This window comes from Eremomyces bilateralis (genome assembly GCF_010015585.1).
Source record: "Eremomyces bilateralis CBS 781.70 unplaced genomic scaffold P152scaffold_1, whole genome shotgun sequence".
Classification (NCBI taxonomy): Eukaryota; Fungi; Ascomycota; class Dothideomycetes; order Eremomycetales; family Eremomycetaceae; genus Eremomyces; species Eremomyces bilateralis.
This window is the reverse complement of record NW_022985067.1, coordinates 1671805-1690767: the sequence shown is the minus strand read 5'-3', so window position 1 is coordinate 1690767 and position 18963 is coordinate 1671805. Positions and strand designations below refer to the sequence as shown.

At 53.2% G+C, this 18963-nt stretch overlaps 7 protein-coding genes across 7 annotated transcripts; 3 read left to right on the top strand and 4 right to left on the bottom strand.

The window, feature by feature from the left end:
* Positions 1–2261: 2261 nt before the first annotated feature.
* Positions 2262–3170, top strand: P152DRAFT_463572 (uncharacterized protein; the record flags this gene model as incomplete). Its single annotated transcript, XM_033680513.1, has 4 exons — positions 2262–2391; positions 2486–2537; positions 2666–2849; positions 3021–3170. The coding sequence occupies 4 exons, from the start codon at positions 2262–2264 to the stop codon at positions 3168–3170; spliced, it is 516 nt and encodes a 171-aa protein (XP_033539042.1).
* A 962-nt stretch (positions 3171–4132) lies between these two features.
* On the top strand, positions 4133–5377 carry P152DRAFT_469850 (uncharacterized protein; the record flags this gene model as incomplete). Its single annotated transcript, XM_033680924.1, has 4 exons — positions 4133–4570; positions 4645–4924; positions 4992–5077; positions 5159–5377. 4 exons carry the CDS (start codon positions 4133–4135, stop codon positions 5375–5377), a joined length of 1023 nt encoding a protein of 340 aa, XP_033539041.1.
* Positions 5378–5509: 132 nt separating this feature from the next.
* On the bottom strand, positions 5510–6683 carry P152DRAFT_453992 (ribosomal protein L6). The gene is made up of 4 exons (XM_033678495.1): positions 6604–6683; positions 6495–6542; positions 6005–6438; positions 5510–5942 (listed from the first exon to the last, which is right to left on the bottom strand). The coding sequence occupies exons 1-4, from the start codon at positions 6647–6649 to the stop codon at positions 5892–5894; spliced, it is 579 nt and encodes a 192-aa protein (XP_033539040.1). The 5' UTR covers positions 6650–6683; the 3' UTR covers positions 5510–5891.
* Positions 6684–8910: 2227 nt separating this feature from the next.
* P152DRAFT_453991 (glutaredoxin) lies at positions 8911–9725 on the bottom strand. Its single transcript, XM_033678494.1, has 2 exons — positions 9566–9725; positions 8911–9509 (listed from the first exon to the last, which is right to left on the bottom strand). Exons 1-2 carry the CDS (start codon positions 9624–9626, stop codon positions 9208–9210), a joined length of 363 nt encoding a protein of 120 aa, XP_033539039.1. The 5' UTR covers positions 9627–9725; the 3' UTR covers positions 8911–9207.
* Positions 9726–10735: 1010 nt separating this feature from the next.
* Positions 10736–12647, bottom strand: P152DRAFT_427205 (uncharacterized protein; the record flags this gene model as incomplete). Its single annotated transcript, XM_033677292.1, has 3 exons — positions 11906–12647; positions 10861–11802; positions 10736–10813 (listed from the first exon to the last, which is right to left on the bottom strand). The coding sequence occupies exons 1-3, from the start codon at positions 12593–12595 to the stop codon at positions 10736–10738; spliced, it is 1710 nt and encodes a 569-aa protein (XP_033539038.1). The 5' UTR covers positions 12596–12647.
* A 320-nt stretch (positions 12648–12967) lies between these two features.
* On the top strand, positions 12968–14489 carry P152DRAFT_445498 (uncharacterized protein; the record flags this gene model as incomplete). Its single annotated transcript, XM_033677860.1, has 2 exons — positions 12968–13844; positions 13903–14489. The coding sequence occupies 2 exons, from the start codon at positions 12968–12970 to the stop codon at positions 14487–14489; spliced, it is 1464 nt and encodes a 487-aa protein (XP_033539037.1).
* A 350-nt stretch (positions 14490–14839) lies between these two features.
* Positions 14840–18472, bottom strand: P152DRAFT_17834 (uncharacterized protein). Its single transcript, XM_033674156.1, has 3 exons — positions 17349–18472; positions 16525–17293; positions 14840–16442 (listed from the first exon to the last, which is right to left on the bottom strand). The coding sequence occupies exons 1-3, from the start codon at positions 18121–18123 to the stop codon at positions 15236–15238; spliced, it is 2751 nt and encodes a 916-aa protein (XP_033539036.1). The 5' UTR covers positions 18124–18472; the 3' UTR covers positions 14840–15235.
* Between the last annotated feature and the right edge of the window lie 491 nt (positions 18473–18963).

Here is an 18963-nt window from a genome sequence, read left to right as displayed (position 1 = left end):
TGTAGGCCGTCGGAATTGGTCCAATGTATGAAATCAAGGGGTCAAGATATCCCGTTCAACATATAGGCACAAGCACTGGCATTTGAGGAAGGATAAGAAAGCCGACAAATTCAAAATTTGAAGGCAGCAGACACAGGTCATCAAATTGCACGTACGACTGCAACACAAAGGACGGTTGTCGTCATGGATGCGAATGACGATATCGGCAGGGGTGTTCCGGGTTAGACGGTGCTTACCTAAGATAGTGCTGTAGATATTGACCAATAACAGTGTCGACTCAGCAGAAGGATACAACCAATGGCCAATAGCATGACCCTATGGGAATTGGCGGCAAACGTCCATGTACGTCGTGCCATGCACCACATCGAACGATGAAAACAGTAGTGGAAATCTCGATCCTCCAATCCCCGACTGAGCTGGTCGGATCACCGCGTCTTACGATACGTAATGTCGTCGGGAGGAAGGCCAATGGTTAGTGTCTGTACGTCTCAGGACGGATTCATTTACGGCAACTCAGCCAACTAGGTCGATGGGACAGGTAACGCTTGCGAGGAGAGCAAGAATGCACCAATATAGTGGTGACGGTTGCTCCGGCCCAAATCATGGATGTAACACATATTTCCTGCCGACAATGCCTTCAAAATTGAAAGATTCCATAGAACATAGAGAAGGATGATTACGACAAGCACAAAAGCGAGATTCTATAGAATGAGTGTGGAGAAGATTAATTCCCTTGAAATAATAGCGAAATAATTGGAGATATCCCAAGGACGGTGTCGATGCATTTGCGTCTGATTTACCGTGCTGCATCTTTGGTGTCTCAACCCTCAAACTATTCGGATGATATGGTCTGGTCATGAATTGATTGATCAATGGAGGGCAATATATTAGGCATTCTAGGCATCTCTAACCCTCCCTCAAGCTCAGTCGTGGTGCGGGTTTCAGGTGTATCGCTGCAATAACTAACCAAACATTTCGATCCTAAGGTATCCCGGCCCCAAGTGCCTAGGTCGGAAGTCGGTTGGCATGTCCACTTAGCAGAGACGGGAAGGTTTCTCTTGACCCCAATTCTATTACTCAGCTGTAGGTACTTCCACAGTGCAGGTAGAATATCAGATGAGGCCTTCCATTTCGGTACTTTTCTGGGCTGGAAGCCTGGAACTGCAGTGAATTGCGGGAGATGGAGTTGACTGGAGTGGACTCTCTTGAGAACGGTAAGTGGGCCTGACTGTGGGGATTTCGCCTTGATTAGCGCCTGCAGCCAACTTGGAGTTTGCGGGGTAACTAGCCCAACCCACGTGAGCCGACCTATCCTTGTTCATTACCTCATGGCGATTGACGAAGCTGAGCGAGTGTTTTGGTGTTGCTAAAAGGAAATGAAACGTGTAACAACTAGGAAAAGACTGTATTATGAGGACGAGAATACGAAAAGGTACAGGATGAAATGTAAGACGGTGTACAGTTGGGAAGAGAGGAGGTGCTTGGAGCTCTGGTGGCGATCATACGAGGCCCTGTTGGCCCTGTACCGTGTCTCAGGGAATACCTATGTACTCGGTACGGTACGGTTACGAACCATCCCAGGGAGAAGCGTAGAAGACCTCATCAAGGGATACTTGTCAACATCGTAGCGATTGACCAATCTTCAGAACAAAGCCCATCTATCATCACCTGACTGTATGATGACTGTGGCGTGTATCGTAACGTGACCGGATCCGTCAGGTGCACGAACAAAGCCCGCGATATCCGATGCTGCTGAGGAGAAGGAAGAATCGGAAGGTACCCGGTACTTGAGGTCATCAAATGGCTCAAACATCAAACAAAGATGGCAACTACCACAGGCAGGGGTCATGCGGATTCCTAATGCAGGAGAGGCGCCCCTCTCTTTCGCTCGCTCCTTCCTCCGTCTCCCCCCCGCTGATCACGCCTCCTCATGCTCCTCCCCTCGCCCCAACGTGAAGGGCAGGTGATCACGCCTCTCCAATCTCCTGCTCAGTTCCTCTCGTGCTCTCTCAGCTCCTCTCTTCTTCCCCTCTTCACTGTCACTGCAATCTAACAAGTCTCTCAACATTACATCCTCACCATCATCGTGCATCAAGGTCTCCCACGCTGCTACCATCAGCAACCCAATCCTACATTTGAGCTTCAGCTTTATATCGCTGCAGCTCACTTCACTCACCACCACCTGTCACCTCTACTGTCATCCCGGTAGAGACGCGTCCAAGGCTCATCTCGTCTTCCCAACCTAAGCACAGTAAGCGAGAATGACGACCACAGAACCATTGACCAAGGTCGACTCGGCCGTGGATTCTACCTCCCACGCTGAGGAGAAGAAGCCTTCTCATCGGCGAACAAGTAGCAGCGCTTCGAACGTCTTCAACATCAACGACCTTGGTAAGTCACATCTCCAGCATCCGCAACGTGCCGAGATCTCCGGACAACTGCACCGTGGTCATATCGAAGTGACTTGATGCTAACTTGACCGCAGAGAAGGAGAACGTCGACCTCAAGATCGCCCCGGAAACACAGCAGCTTGGCTGGTAAGTGATCGTGCCACCAACCATACCTTCCTCCCCTGTTCATTTCCACCAGAGAGATCGTATCCTATCACTCATAGTAGCAACCACTATCTCACCCATGGACCGACCATTGCTGACACCTGCGATAGGAAGATCAACACCTCGCCTGCAACAATTGAGGACAAGGATGTGCTCAAGAAGCCTCTCTGCACTCCCATGGTCAAGAAGATCGACCTGCACTTCAAGCTTGGCTTGCATGTCACGGCACGGAACCTCAAGGGCGTGACCATCAAGGATGCCTTGGACGTCATCTTCAAGCAGTACAAGAAGAAGGTATGTCTTTGCACCTTCATGCCCTCAAGCGCACCGCATCTTATTGGCCTTGTGATCCCTAAACCCGATCACTCACCTTGTATCTTCAACACCCCGTGAATCAGGTCGTGCAATTGTATCGTTCGTCTTGATATGCGCATCGGACATTGCCGCTAACAAGATTTCATCCAGGCCGACGATGAGCTAGAAGACCCTTACCTCGCCGGATTCGAGTGGGATCGGGAAGAATGCTACACTAAATTCATCGTGCATCTCAAGAAGGAAGCGAGCAAGCCGGCACCTTCAGGCAAGAAGTCGAAGAAGAAGGCCGGGAAAGAGTAATGAACTCATATTCTCCAATGCCCGTCATCTCAGCGATGGTGTGCCGTATCCGGTTCATCGTGGCGAGTGACCTGGCGAGATGTACTATCGTGTGGAGTCATAGGGAGGCATTAATCGATGCTGGCACTCCGCGTACGGATGCGGAGAATGGTTGCTGGCCGGAGGGTCGGTGGATGGTGGCTTTGATTCGATCCGAGTGGAGGGCTTCAACTGGGCTACCAAGTCCAACTCCGAATTAGCAGACTTAAGATGACAAACAATTCAATACTAGTGGATGTGGTTGAAAACCGTCTGAGGCTCTGAGTGTGACACGTCCACCAGCTGAGACTCGACCGGGCACTTTCATACACGTGTGGGAGCTGCAGATGCATCTTGAGAACTCCCATCTTGCGTGTATGGTTTTGTAAGGGAGAACTGAGGAGGTACTCTGTGAAGTTGTGAACTTCGAATACGTGAGTTTGTCGAAGTTATGTGAAGACTGGCGCCATGAATATTTATTTAGGCAAGGCGTGGACCCACTCGCTCTCCGAACCCGCAACGGCACTTCTACTGCGCTTAGCCCTCAGTCAGCTCGCTTCTTCCTAGACGCTGCTTTAAACCGATCTATCCATTAATATGTTTGCCGACAATTTCCTAGAGAATTCTGTAGGATTGAAAATATGTTTGGTTTCTTCCTAAATATGGTTTTCGGCGTAGAGAAACTGCCTTGGATACTGAAGCGGTATGCCGGTTCGTTTTCGACTTCAAGAGTTTGTCCTTCGCGTTTCTATCTGGTCCGATTCAAGCAGTACTACTATTGTATAACGTGAATAGATTACGAGCCTTAAATTGAATCGCCTGTTTGTTCAAGTCTTGATTCTCGTTTCTCAACTCCATCGCTCGATCTAACATCCGAACTTTGTATCTCGCGCTTCGTCTACGTCCATATCAGTCTACCACTCAATCCACGCATCTAGCAAACAATGCGCACCACATATCCAACCACTCAATCCGCCCTCACTGCTCCCTCCCCATGGCAGCCATCCTCTTCCACCCCCATCCCACTTCCACCTCACTGTCTCGATAGCTACAATAGCATCCTCATCATCGGGTCCGGCATCACCGGCGCCCTCCTCGCGTACCACCTCCTCACCCACTCCACTTCCACCACCTCCGCCGCCCCCATCACCCTCCTCACCTCATCCACTGCCTGCACAGGCGCAACCGCACGCAACGGCCGCCACACGAAAGTCGCCAGCCACCTCACCTTCCGCGCACGCGCCGAGCGGCTAGGGTTAGACGAGGCGGTGCGATGGGTGCGGATGGAGGAGGCGAGCGTCGTGCGGAACATGCGGTGGCGCGGGGGCTGTGGAGGGGATGGGGTGGGAGTGCGAGTCGTGGGAGGGGGATACGGTGGATGTGTATTTTTCGGAAGGGGTTTGCGAGGGGGAAGGGGGATATGGAGGTGTTGCGGGGATGTTTGAGGGAAGGATAGGAGGGGGGGCAGTGTAGGGTGTATGAGGATCCGGAAGAGGTGAGGAGGGAGTTTGGTATGCGAGGGAGGCTGGTGGGGGCGATTCGGTATCCCGCGGGGAGTGTCAATGCATATCAGTTCACGTTGGGGGTGTTGAAGCGGTGCGTTGCGATGGGGTTGCACTTGTATGAGAACACCACTGCAACGAGCATACGCCGGATCGATCCAGATGAACCTGTATTGGGACTGATTCCACCGGGACTTTGGACGGCTACCACCGAGAGTGGGGATGATTATATCAGTATGCAGATTGTCTCTCATAAACTCCACACTACCAGATCATGATCACATTTACTTACTCTCCCCAGGCCGACGATCTCATCCTCGCCACCAACGCCTTCACCCCCACCATCTTCCTTCCCCCCCGCCCCATCCTGCGTCCCTTCCGCGGACAGTGCATCTCCCTGCGCCCCCCGCCCTCCACCTCACCACCAACCTCCTCCCGCCCACCACCCTCTCCTTTCTTTACACCTAGGGCTACGACTACCTCACCGTCCGACGCCCCCTCTCCGGTGTCCCCTCCGATGCGGTCGGCAACCTGATCGTGGGCGGCGGCATCGTGCAGGACGCGGACGGATGGGCGGCCGCGATGAAGGAAGACGCGCTCTGCGTGTTGGATCCGCAGATCGAGGCGTACCTCGTGCGGGCGGGGAAGAGGTATTTTGCGGAGGAAGGGGAGGAAGCGGAGGGGTGAGTGGTCACAGAGTCGTGGGGCGGGATCACGGCGCGGTTAGTGGACGAGGCGCCGTTGGTGGGGAGGGTAGGGGAGGAGTTCGGGGGCGGGGAGGGGCTGTGGGCGGCGGTGGCGTTCGATGGACATGGGATGGCGCTGGGGTGGAAATGCGCGGATGCACTGGCGGGGATGATCGTGGGGGAGGGAGAGGAGACGTATGAGTGGTTTCCAAAGGCGATGAGACTGCATGATCCAGACCGGGTGAAGAGGCCGCTGCGATTGATTAGGGAAGAGATGGCGTTTCCATGAGGGCCAGACGCTCGGTCATACGTATTCATAACACTGGAGATGAGAAATGGACGTGTGACGGACGGTTTGAACCTGGTTGGATTCAAGGCTGAACAACCCACTGATAGTGGTTCCGTGATAACATTTTGCGCGTCTCTAAAACCATGATAATTGATCCTGAACGCTCTTTGATGCCCATGGTCGAAGAAATATGCTCCCTTAACCACTCCGCTCACACAGCCGCCGCTTACTCCTCCGCGATATTCCCCCGCTCTGAGACGTACAAGCCGTCCAAGAACTGCTCGAATATTAGCAATTGTTCCGTTTTTCCATGCACCTTCGATCCACAGAGTCCCTTACCTTTCGGATATCCTTATTTCGCACCTTGCAGCTCTGCTGCAGATCGGCGGCGCTCTGGCTCACGTCCTCCAGGCTGATCCCGCTCAGGAGCAGCTCGTCCTTCACGTTCTTGCTAGCCTCGACGTCGACGCCGGCGCGCATCGTGATCCTCCGCACGATCTTCTCGCCGATGAAGTTGCGCACCTCGACCTCCTGCAGGCCGGTCTCGCTGTTCTTCTCGATGTTGACGTTGATGGGGAAATGGGCATAGACGTAGCGCATCTTGTACTTGAAGCCCTTGGTGACGCCGATGATCAGGTTGGTGATGATGGTGCGGACGGTGCGGAGGGCGGCGATGTTCTTGCGGGCGCCATGGTGCAGCTCGATGCTGATGACGGATGGCGAGGGCTGGGAGAAGGAGACGGAGAGATGGCCGAGGTTCTTGGTGAGCTTGCCTGCGGTGCTGGTTAGGATCGCGGAGCATTTCGAGCGGTGTTGCTTTGTTCCATACCTCGCGGGCCTTCGACGATCACGTTTCGGGTCTTGATGGTCACTTTGACTGCGTGGGAGTTAGTATCCGGGGGATTGACGCGGGCATCGTTGCATTGGCAAGTACTCACCCCCCTCCGGGATCGTCAGTGTTTCTTGTGACCGGATGAACCTCATTTTGGCGATGTGGTGTTGATTTGACGTCTGCGTGCGATCGCTGAAATGTCGAATATGTGAGCGGAGGAATTGCAGACTTGCAGTGTGGTGTGGGTCTTGGCGCGCATAGGCTCGGATAAATAGTTAACCCGAGGTTGAACATTTGGTTTTGGTGCCTTACAGCCTGATCGCCTGACGACTTTGCTTCAGCTTTGTTTACCCCCTTGGGCCCCTCACCACCCGTCCTTACCTTGACACTTCAACTGATAACGTCTGGAAGGTGGACAGGATTTCTGTAATTGAGCTATCCCGGCACAGTTCCCTTCCAAACTGGCCCTTCTTGATGCTATTACTAACCATTTATTGTTGTCATTCTTTTGCCATTCTGCGATCTTGTTTTCCCGAAAGGTATATTTCCCTTTAGTCCATTGCCTTCCATTTTCATGCCGAGTCGTAGTTGATCAATCCGGACCATTTCCGCCACCATGAACGCATCTTCGACGCATATCGGATGACGAGCTCGATTACTTGGTTTCCATATTCAACTTCGTAACCGGGCTATCCATTGGAGTAAGCACAGCCTGCGATCATTTCCACCTTTTACTCCTCCCTCCGCCTGTTCGTGGCAGTCTATTTGCCGTGTGATAGGCCTCTGGTGCATTTCGAGCGGGTCTAAGCCCAAATCAAAAATGGAAGACCCCATTGCCTACAGGCGCATTCTCTTACCGCACGAACCGAGCGAAATAGAGGCACCTAGATTATCACACAGGCCATTTTATGTTGCGCAGTATTTCGAACTGGATACGTGTTCATCTGGTCCGGCTTCCTTAGAGAACACATTTGGCGACGTTGAGGATGACGAACGACATACCCGAGGACGAATAGGCTTTGCCCTTGTGCGAAAGATGGTAAAATCGAAAAGCCTTCGAACTCTTCCTAGGACGCACAGCTACAGACTAGTTGCGATTCGAGATAACGACGAATTATGAAACCTTCAAGCTAACAACGATCGCAGGAATAGGCTTTGGGTATATTTCGTGAAGCGATAGCGAATGCTAAAAGACGGTGTCCGACCAAGGCTGTATCTTATACGGAACGTGATGCTTCGCACGCTTTGTGGTATCTACGAATGCATTTCAGGGAACACGTGAGCAGTTATATGGACATTTTTAGTGCTATGGTACGACTGTCATGGATTGCGTATTTCCCAAAGTGCGCCTTTTGATGCAATCCTCTACTTGTTTCAGTTCAAGGAGTTTGTATGGTTATACCCCGTTCGGCCGCTTTTGGCACGTTATATCCTCCGGGGTTTGCTTGATAGAAGGTCGCCATCCGCCGACCATTTCCTTTCCTCCTCCAAATCTCTCGTGCATGTGTCATCTTTCGCGACGAATCTCTTCAAGGCTCTGCGACAACAAAGCGATTTTGGAAGCTTTTCATAGCACCGCACTCCTTACGCATATGGGTGGCGAAATGTGTCCATTGATCAATGGCTACGGCCCGCATGGTAACGAAGATCGACTTGCATTCATTTACACCTGGTCGTACGAGATTCCTTTCCGTATATGTAAACGCTAGGTGCTCGAAATTTTCTAGTTGCTAAGATGGGTAGAAGAGAGAACGACACACAGGAAGGTCAGGGGTAGGATGAAGCATCACAACCGGACATTTTCTAAATGGTATTGGGGTTTCGTGGGCGACTATAGAGATCTTGCACAGATTGGTAACCGTCTCTTATGCTCCGCTGAAGGATACATAGAGCCTTAATATCCAATTGCTCTTAACGCTCGCCTAGCCTTTAAGCGGCAGAGTTTAGAAAGATTGAACCAGTGGATGGAATTGGACCAAAACCCTTCGAGTGCTCTTGCCGACGCTTGCTTCTTCAATCCCCGTCAGAGATCGGAAGTTGTTTCCTCATCTGGAATGTCTCCGATCCGAGAAGTTGTCAGTCTACAACCTGCACAACGTGGACGTCAGTGAGGAAAACGGCGTCGGTAGTCCAGAAGCGGGTCGATCCCTACTTGAAGCTGCCGGTCAACCTCTCTAAACCTCGAGGTCAAATTAGGTCTGGAATCAACTCGCACGGAAACTCGGTTATAACCATAGGGGGTTGACCGAAACTGTTGTTGGCAGTCGTCGACTTCGGCAACTCCGTTTTCATGACTGGCTTGAACCATTTAACGCCTGTACCGCTGTCAATTGGACTCTATGACACGAGGAAGGGGTGCATCACGCGTACACATGTGGAGGGGCGCTCAGCCGTTCCCCGAATAGGGGATGCTAGGTCTTAAATACAAGTATATTCCTTGATATGGACTCTTCGCTGGCGAGGGTTGTTCAGACACGCCATAACACAACCGTAGAATGATGATGGTCAGTATATTGGTACTTATAAATACTGTCGAAGCCGAACAATAATCATGCAAGACCGGGGTATAACCTCCCTCACATACAAAAGCCTGATATCCCGCCCTAAACGCCTTTTCGTGCAAACTTCGAGCCCCAAATCTGGCCGTGATCATCGAAACCGTTTTGCGGATCCCTATAGTATGCGGTCCAATAACTCCACAACTGAGGAATCAGACATCGACCAATGTCGCTTCCATTATTCGTTTGCCTCCCATGCTCTTGACGGTCTCAATCAGCTTCCCCTGTTCATGGAGCTGAGCCACGTCGTCTCCGCCTCCGATACTCTTCCCGTTGATCAAGATGTTCGGGACCGTTCTCCTCCCCGTGCTCTCTCCCAGCTTTGCCTGAAGCTTCGGGCCCAGCGGATGCTCGTCGAGCTCAACAATGTATGGTTCCGGGACGATCTTGTAGGCGCCAAATATACGTTTGGCATTCATGGAGAAGTGGCAGTAGGTCTTGGAGAATATGATGACTGCGGCACAGCACTCGTTAGTTCCCATGCGGAGGTCTCATGTAACGGGCACTTACTCGGACTCTTCTTCAATATCGTATTCAACTCTGCCTCCACCTCCACGTCCTCCTCCGTCATCGGCTTCTGTTCCCTCCGCTGCTGCTCCCCACCTTCCTTCCCATGCACCCCCTTCTCCTTCGTCTCCCCAGGCATCATCCTCCGCCCGGCCACGCTCCTCGGCTCCCCCTGCCCGCCCGCCGCCCCCCTCCTCTCCTCCTCCCGCTCGCCTGCTCGCCTCTTCGCGAGCTCCTCCGCCTCCTTCAGCCGCCGTGCGACGTCCGCGTCAGCCTTGGCTTGCTCGGCGGCCAGTTCCCGCTGGTGGAGGGCGGTGGAGGTGCGTTTGTAGAACTCCGAGTCGCGGGTCATGTGGGCGCCAGAGGTGTAGTAGAAGACGATGAAGACGGTGAGGGCGACGAGGACGACGAGGAGGCGAACTTGGCGGACGCGGGGAGAGGATGGCATGGTGAATGGGATATGAGAAGACGGTTTACTAAGGAATTGAACTGGTGCGGTGATGGAGAACCGATTTAGTTTGATGGGAGTTGAGGAGAAGTTATGACGACAGCTCAAGCTAGATCATGAGCTGCAAATGTGGATGATTTGAATCTTCGAACAATCGAAGGACAGATATCATGGCAATAAAGGAATCCAAGAGCGAAGATTGAACATGGAACAAAGTGATTTATTCAGCTGCACGGTCGATCGGTCGCTGGCGGTTGCGGGACGTTTAAAGGGCTGGTCTGTGTGGAAGTACGGAAGCTGACGAGTCTAACTCGATTCGGAAATGGAGGAGCTGGGGGACACGCAGGGGCGAACCGAGGCGAATCCTTCCCTCGTACGGAATGCCGGTATTCCGTATTGTTAGCCCCGTTGAATCACAGGCAGATTCACATTTTACTGTTTCGACGTGGCTTGTGCCAGACGGAAGATTCATATCGATATTGGCATGTGGGTTGTATATTGTATATTCAGGGGTTCTACAGCTGCCCAACAGTTCGCTCAGACTTGCCTTTCCGATAAACATGGTCTCCCTACGGATATGTAGGTAGTCCTGGTTTCTACAGCCTCGAATAAGGAGACGACGCAGCGTACCAAAGACCACGAAGGAGGGCATTCATAAGTATCTGTGTATCATCATCGCGAACTATGAGCAGCTTGGACACCCTGTGGCTTTGTACTGGACTAGCTCAATCTGTTGGACTAATAACATGAGTACCTTTCGTCTTTGACCCTTCCATCTTCGCAGTGCGAGCACCGAATTGGATCTTCGAGGGGTTAGCAGACACCCTAAGATACCATAAACTGTACGTACCGCTCGTTTCTTCTCCATGGCAACGCCGCGAAGACCCAGGTTCCAAGCCAGAAGCCGCAGGCCCTTCTTCCCAGGTTCGATCCCTTTCCATCTTTCTTCATCGGCTAGCTCTGCCATATCCGCGACTTGCTGACCAAAGCCGCACTTCTCGTCCACCCGAGCGGCCAATGCCCAATTCACCAAGTCTTCGTCTAGGAATGGGTATCGGACTTCTCTTGACCAATGTGATGTGACCCGGTCGTCACGGCCAAGGTTTCGCTTGCCGAGACGGTTAAAATCGAGATCCAGCTCATCGATGAGACCGCGGTAGCCGTGGCGTGTGAACGCGGTGGCATGCCGTTGGTATCCGCCGAAAAGCTCGTCAGCGCCGAGGCCGGACAATAGGACCCGAGAGGTCGTTGTATATTCCATCTGCTCACCGGACGGAAGGGCAATAGTCCCACAACCACGTGCTGCGAAATGGAGTGCCGCGGCGATAGACAAATCCATCTCCGTATTGTGCGGGCTCATCAGCGAAACAATCGTCCCCCTATGAGCCTTAAACTCGCTGAACGGAATATCGATCTCTACAAGCCGCCACTCTCGTGATGGACAAGCTTCTTGAAGCTCCCTCGCGGATGATCTGGCCGTCAATCGATCTGGACAAAGATCAAAGACACTACGCTGAGGACCAGCTGCAGCGGAAAGGTTCTTGACTAAACGGGGATTTTCGAACGCAACGTTCAGAAGATCGATCGGTTCGTTTGCCTCAAGGATATCATTGGACATCCGTGCTAGCACAGTGCAGTCTAGGCCGCCAGAAAATAGAACGGCGAGTCGACTCGGCTTAAAGATTGGGTTGCGTGGGAGCTCCAGCACTTTAGGTATTGAGGATAGCCGTAAATATAGACTCTTGCTTAAATGGTTCTGTAGAGCTTCTACTGGGGCCGAAGGCGGCGAAAGCTGATGGCACATACTATCGGGTATGCTGCTGTTGAGCTGAACAAAAGGAGATGCCTGCCATTGTCTTCAGCGGACACTCTTCGGAAGCAAATGACTTACCTACTGGGGATGGGCCAGTTTCTGCGATACGGCTGGGGGGTTGGAAAGGTATACGAGTCGTGAAAAAGTTCACGGCAGATGAAGAGAATATCCCAGTGGTATTTGAACACAAAGTGAAATCTGCCATATAAACCCCATCCGCCTCGATTTCGATCCAAAGAACCGGGGATGGTTGATCGCCAATATTGGACAGAATCAACTGATTTCCGTGACTTGAATGAAGAAGAGACCTTCTGCCTAGGCAATCTCTACCAAACCACAGCTTCTTCGCCCTTCCATCGTAGAAAAGGAAAGCAAATGGACCGCGGATGAGACTTAGAGTGGTCAAAATAGCTTCCGTGGAGTTACCGTTCTCCGCATCCTTTGCGCATGCCTTCAAACATTGCGCGAAGATAAAATCGGTATCACTTCCGGGGATGCTGGCTCCATCGAAAAGCCATGCTTCTCCGTTCCAGCACAGCACCGAATCTGATACCTCATCATGGAGTGGCTGTGGAACGACGTATGCGCCTCTCAGGGACAGAACGGTGGCATAGAAGGAGAGATGTAGGGTTGGCATCAACGCGTGATCGCGTGCCAGTTGGATCTCCACATGATGGCTGGCATCGGGTCCTCTCTGGCAGAGACGAGATCGAAGGGTCTCGGTTGGCTTCTTAAATTGTTCTGTGCTGATGGAGCACCAGATGCCGCACATGAGGAATCAATTTCATGGATATATGTTTGGGTTTAGGATGATCATAGTTGAGGAAATAGATGCGTGAAAATGATCTTGCCATGGTCATGTCCTTGTACCGAAATTCTATATATGCACGTGACCTTGTATTTCTATCCTATTTTCTATCCGTTGTGACGCTTCAATTCAGACCAAGAGCCATTAGACAGTGAATTAGCTTGCTGTGTACTGTGATTGTCATTCGTTATTGCTCCCGGCACTAATACTCAATCCCTTCGAATTGTTCACGCAAGAATGTCGAGGTGAACTCTGGCAGCAACAATCATTTCATCATGATTATGCAGCATTAGCCATCGCAAGATTTACATCTTCTTCCACCGAGTATAATCCATAATGGCGTTTCCAGGTCTCTCCCTACCGGGCCTCAATATCACCCAATCACCCCCTCCTACCAATCTCACCACGACCGCCGCTTCAGCTCCACCACGCACAATCTCCCTCGCCGCTACCTCCGAATTCCGCTTCGAGGCTTCCCACAACTCCCCGTTAACGATCACTCTCACCTCCGGCACCGCCGAAATCTTCGGGACCGAACTTGCCCCTTCCCGCCGGTACACATTCCGCGGTTCGAAATGTGCGATCTTCACCTGGGAAGGATGCACCTTGACCGTCGAAGGGACGTCGGAGAGCGAATACACCGCGGAAGAGACGCCGATGAATGTGTACGCGAATGTCCACTTTGCGCTGGAACGGCTACGCGGTGGGGTGGAGAACGCGAGGGACGGGGAGACCAGGCCCCGGGTGCTGGTCGTCGGGCCGGACGACGCGGGGAAGACGAGCTTGGTGAAGATGTTGGCGGGGTACGCGATCCGGAGTGGACGGCGACCGGTGGTGGTCAATTTGGATCAGAAGCAAGGGATGCTGAGTGTGCCGGGGAGCCTGAGCGCGATGGTTGTGGGGACGGGCTTGGGTGGATTGGACGTAGAGGAAGTCGGGGGATGGGGAAATAGTCCGATCAGTGGACCGAGTGCGGGGGTCGTGATGATGCCAGTGGTATACCACTATGGGTGTGAAGGGGTGGAGAGCGAGGGGCCTAGAGGAGAGGTATGGAGGGGGCTGGTGACGAGACTGGCATTGGCCGTGATGAGCCGAGTGGAGAACGACGAGGAGGTGAAGGGAGCCGGATGTATCATCGATACGCCTGGATTTCTAGGCAGTTCTAAAGGGACATCATATGAAATGATACAGCACGTAGTGTCCGAGTTCTCCGGTATGTCCCTGTGCAATTCCTTGGTATCTGGGTTCGAGATATACTGACAGCCGTTTAGTCAACGTCATCTTAACCCTCGGCTCCGAACGTCTCTACAATCACCTCACCAAACGATTCTCCTCGTTAGGTCCATACGACGACCCGATCACGATCCTCAAACTCTCCAAATCCGGTGGCTGTGTCGACCGGGACGCTGCCTACCTCCAATCCCTCCGCCATGATCAGATCCGCTCTTATTTCTTCGGCACTAGCCCCAGCGCTACTTTATCGCCGTACACTCAGCTCCTCGACTTCTCCTTCCTCTCCATCTATACCTTGGCCGACCCCACTGCCGCTACTAACACGGCCTTCTTACCCGGCGGAGTCGACGCTGAAACAGCCGGAACGGAGTCCGATGGCGCGCTGTTCGTCAAGGTCACACCCAGCCTGCGGATGCTGAACAGTTTGCTTGCAATCTTACACTGTCCGAAAGAGGCGGACGATGAGACCCTGAGACAAGCCAGCGTGGTGGGATACGTGTATGTGAGCGATGTAGACGAGGCGAAGAGTCGTGTCAGCCTGCTGGTGCCGGTAACGGGAAGGGTGCCGGAACGGGCCATGATTTGGGGCGAGTGGCCAGAAGGCGTGGCAGACCTGGTGGGATGAACGTGGCCAGTTGAATGGATGCAGAAAATGTACCGGATGTACTGCGCGAGACAAGCCTAGCCTGGAGAGGGGCAATGCCGTTCATCAACGCGGCGGCACCGAGGGATTCACAATACAGGGATTTTCTCTCTTCAGACCAAGTCTTGGGAAGGCAGTTGCAATCTAGCCGTGGTAGCAACCATCGGATTAGAGCCAATGCCAACGGAGCCCTAGCGAATAGGAGGACCTCTCTAGACGGTCAAGAAGACCCAAAAGAAGGGTACCGTGGACGCGGGCGATTACGATGATGCAGCCAAACAAGCATGGATGGGATTGAACGAGTTTGTGTTCCGATCAGGATGCAACCGCACCTATTGAAGCTGAATTTTTATCAGCGTTGCCTCCAGCTAGCTCGCTAGCTGATCCAATACAAGCCAAGATATTGCCTCCTCGACGGATAAATCTCAAAGAATGCGAACGATACAAAGGATATTCAAACGCTGCTAAAGGTCAACGGATAAGTGATGAAGATGTTCCTGCTCTTCTCGCTCTTCCTAGCGTCGCTATTATTTCCTATAACCAATTCCATGACGTCGTAGTAGTCATTTCCATATCCTAGTAAATCGCTTGTGCTGCAAACATGACGAAGCAGCTACGCAGCCAGTAAAAGTGAAATCCAATAGTAAGTCGCAGCTCTGCAGAGCGCGTGATCGCAAAAAGGGTGCGAGATGCCGGTCCGCCATGCGGTTCCCATCCTTCCAGAGGAATTAAGTTCCTTGCACCGTCCCATACCAATCCACCCCCGGATAAAAGAGGCCCTTCCCCTCCTCGATCAACCCATCCATCGCATCCAACCCGTCCGTCTCCAACGCCTGCATCAGCTCCACCTGCTGCTGGGCCGTAAGTCCGGCGTTCGAGTCCCTTCCGAACAGGTCTTGCTGATGCGAGCCTTGGTACGTGGGCCAGCTGCTCTGTGGGTAGAGATAGTCGGTCGGCTGCAGCTGGAAGGACAGCAGGTTGGTAAGCGCGTCGGTGGTGGGTGCGGTGGTGGTGGGGAGTTGTTGCTGTTGGGCGAGAGAAGCTGCAGTGCCACCCATGGGGTTGGATGCATTATTAGGACGGTGAATGTCGGAGGAGGACCGGTCTGGCGAGGATAAGGGGTCGGTGGGGGGATAGTCATTGGGAGAGGTGTGGGATTGCTGATGGGTGGCCGATTGACCGCCGTCAAAGCCGAAGGACGGGTTCCAAGGGGCTGATGAGAGCTCGAAAGACTGCGGGAGAGTATTGAAGGGCAATGATGGATCGCGGGCCATGTCCGTACCGTAGGGACTACGCTGGCTCGACGGAGCAGACGAATGGTTCGGTGAGAAGTTAGAATGCTCTGGAGCAGAGCTGGTGGGTGAGGTCTGGGATTGCGTGGTTGAGGTTGCCTGGGCGAGATACCCAAATGTGCCCATAGTCTTCTCTGGCGGCGTAGCGATTGAGCTGGTCGAGACAGTGGCGGGACTAGTGGTCCTTGATCTTGAAGCGCGATCGAAGGTCGATGTCGAGAGGGTCTCTGAAGGAGAAGCGGCCGAGATGGGGATATCGCCAGCCTTATCGAAGACTCTAAGACACGCCTCAATGAGTGTCTGATACAGCTCAAGTGCGCTGGTGACTCCTGGCCATCGGTCCGAGGCCAGCGAAATGGCTTCCATGGCAACCGTCAGGTGCTTCTCAACCTCTTCCCGTGGGTGTGCACGCCGCACATCTTCATATGACAAAGCCCAAAGAATGGTGTTGACGGTCATGAAGATCGACTGGGTGAAGATCCAGGTCAGATCGACCGACTTCGTCTCAATCTGCCGGCGCTGCATATAGATATTGTATTCGCAGGCATCGTAAGAGAGGTGGGCTGCTCGGACGGAAGGTCGTGGAACCTGTGGAGAGGGTCGGAATAGGAAGACGATCATGGTATTGTAGCGACCAATGAACCTGCATGGAGTCAGTCTTCTCAGGTCAAGGCTACGGCGCGCGATCTAGCATGAGAGCACTAGCACCGAATAGTCGAACTTACCAAACCTTATTCAACCCCGAGCCAGCGTCCATCTCAGGACTCGTATCCCTCCATTTTACCAATTTCGCCTCCATTTGTTTGAACCACGGATCGTTATCATCTTTCGGTTGGGACCGCTTCACCTGGTACAACTTCCGCCGAATTTCCAGCTGTAACAGTCTCATTCGGAAAAAGTGCACCGCGATCCACTTCTTCAACGATGGCGGTGCTCCTGGCACGACCCCGTCCTCGCGAATGTACTCGTCGTCCACTTGTTCGGGGAATTCCACATCGATGTGCTCTTCTAGCGTTGCGATACAGCTCGGTCTCCCCAGGCTGTGTGCGAGGCCGTAGTCCATGGTCAGGATGATCCAGAAGACCCGCCGACTCATATCCAGCTCCAACGCGTTCTTCAGCTTCCCGTCTCGTTTTCTCGCAACGGTCTTTTCTTCGTGGAGCCCTAGGGTCTGCACTAGTCGGACTGCCAGGCCAACGACGTAGTAGACTGCTGTGCGCGTCGGCGTCAGGAGGGAGTAGCCGCCGATCAGCGCGAAGCATTGTAGAGTCTGTAAGTCCATGGGCTTGACGCAGGCTTCGAAGTACTGCAGGGCGGAGAGGTAGTAGGAGTCGGCAAGGCCGGCGTACTGGGTATCCATCTTTTGGAGTGATATGGCAATGACCACCCGGAGACAGAATTGCTGGTACGGAGAGGCAGAAGCGGGCGAGGAGTAGACGGTTTCGACGTCGCGGAGGAAAGTCGGTTCGTGGAAGATGGGATACATGGGGTGGACTATTTGAGATCAGCGTCTAGTACATACGGCTTGGACACGTAAAGGGCGACATACCTTTAAGGAAGAAGAGGAGCACCAGCCGATTTGTCAAGTCACGATTCGGCAATTCCTCCGCCGCCACATTGCTGATCAGAGGGTATATCTTACTCGTCGGTTTGTCCTCCTCAATTAGGAACCGACTCTTGATGAACTTCTTCCTCTCCGCATTCACGATGTCGGTGATACTCTTGCTATCATTGAACTGCTTCGCCAACTGCATCACCAGCCGCGTGATCGCAATCCCACTCGACGGCCCCAGGAATTTCGATTCGTCGCTCTCCCCCAACCGCACGTTGGCCGGTCCCCGCATCATGTCCTCCGGGTCCGGTTCCTGCTCCTCCTTCTCTAACTCCTCTAGCTGCTGCTCGAGCGCGCGAACCTTGTGCTGCAGATGCACGACATAGTTCCGAGGGATCTTGACGCCCTTGGCCGGGTCGAAGTATTCGCAGAACGAGTTCGTCCGTTCGCAGGGGCCGCAGCGGGGGAGGCCGGGATCGCATCGGGTTTTGCGCTGCCATCGAGGGTTAGCATGGAGGCTTGCAGATACGCAGTCGAGGCGCTTTCGGTCGGGTCTGCCGTAAGGCATACGAGCAGAGGGAAAACTTACGGTCCGACACCGACAGCATGCCGTTAGGGTATGTGCGATCCGTGGTGATGACTCCTCCGAATTTTCTGTGCTGCCTTCTCTCCGGATCTGCGATGTTGGAAGAGTCGTCGTGGCCGTGGAACCGTTGGCCATGGCATATGGGGCCATTGAGGACGGAGCGGCTTGTCTTGTGTTAAAGTCCATGTCTTCGTTGGACAAGTCCTCGTAGTCCGCGAGGTCGGGGACGAGATGGTTGATCTAGTCTCGAAATGTATACGGTTATTTAGTGTGGATTATTCGGCGTCATGGGCGAGAATGGGCATCCGGCCGGAGAAGGGCGATGGGAGGTGCAATTGCAATCATGTCGGTTGCGCGGGAAGATCACTTTTGGAGGCTATGCTGGCCACGTAAAAGGTTTGAAAGCATAGCGACGGGTACCGTGACAGTATGAAGCAATGCAGGGTATCGAAGATGCCCGGATATGTTGAATTGAGCGTGGATGTGGATACTTGGAGGGAAACTACAGCGAGGTCAAATATCAGATGGCGTGGATGCAGGGTGGATGGTGGACTGGTGGTGCACTAGACACTACTATGGACCCTGCAGTTTTCCACCACATTCATCATTCATCCACTGACCAGTGACCACCCTTCCGTTCGAGGCTTTGACCGAATGTCGGCTCGTTACGGTTCGGAGGAGGTACAGCCACACTGCAAGAGAGGGCTCATTTGGAACGCCCAACGCTGCCCGACTGTGATTCTCCATGTGCCCGTGTCCGCCTCTGGTCGCCTACTACGTTATCCGTCCGAGTCTCCAAGACAGGCTCAACCTGGGATTTGAGCGACAGCCCTACCGCCCCTAAGCCCCTACGCGGTACGCCCCTACCGCTCTGATCGACTAGTTACATACAGCCTGCAAGATGTGCAGATATGCCGCCTTGTGCCCCTTGCTCTCCCGATAGATTCGTGCATAAGTGCTGGACTGCTGGAGCTGACGATATTGCGCAAGCAGACGAATAACTAGAGGTTCGAGTGTGCATGCTGC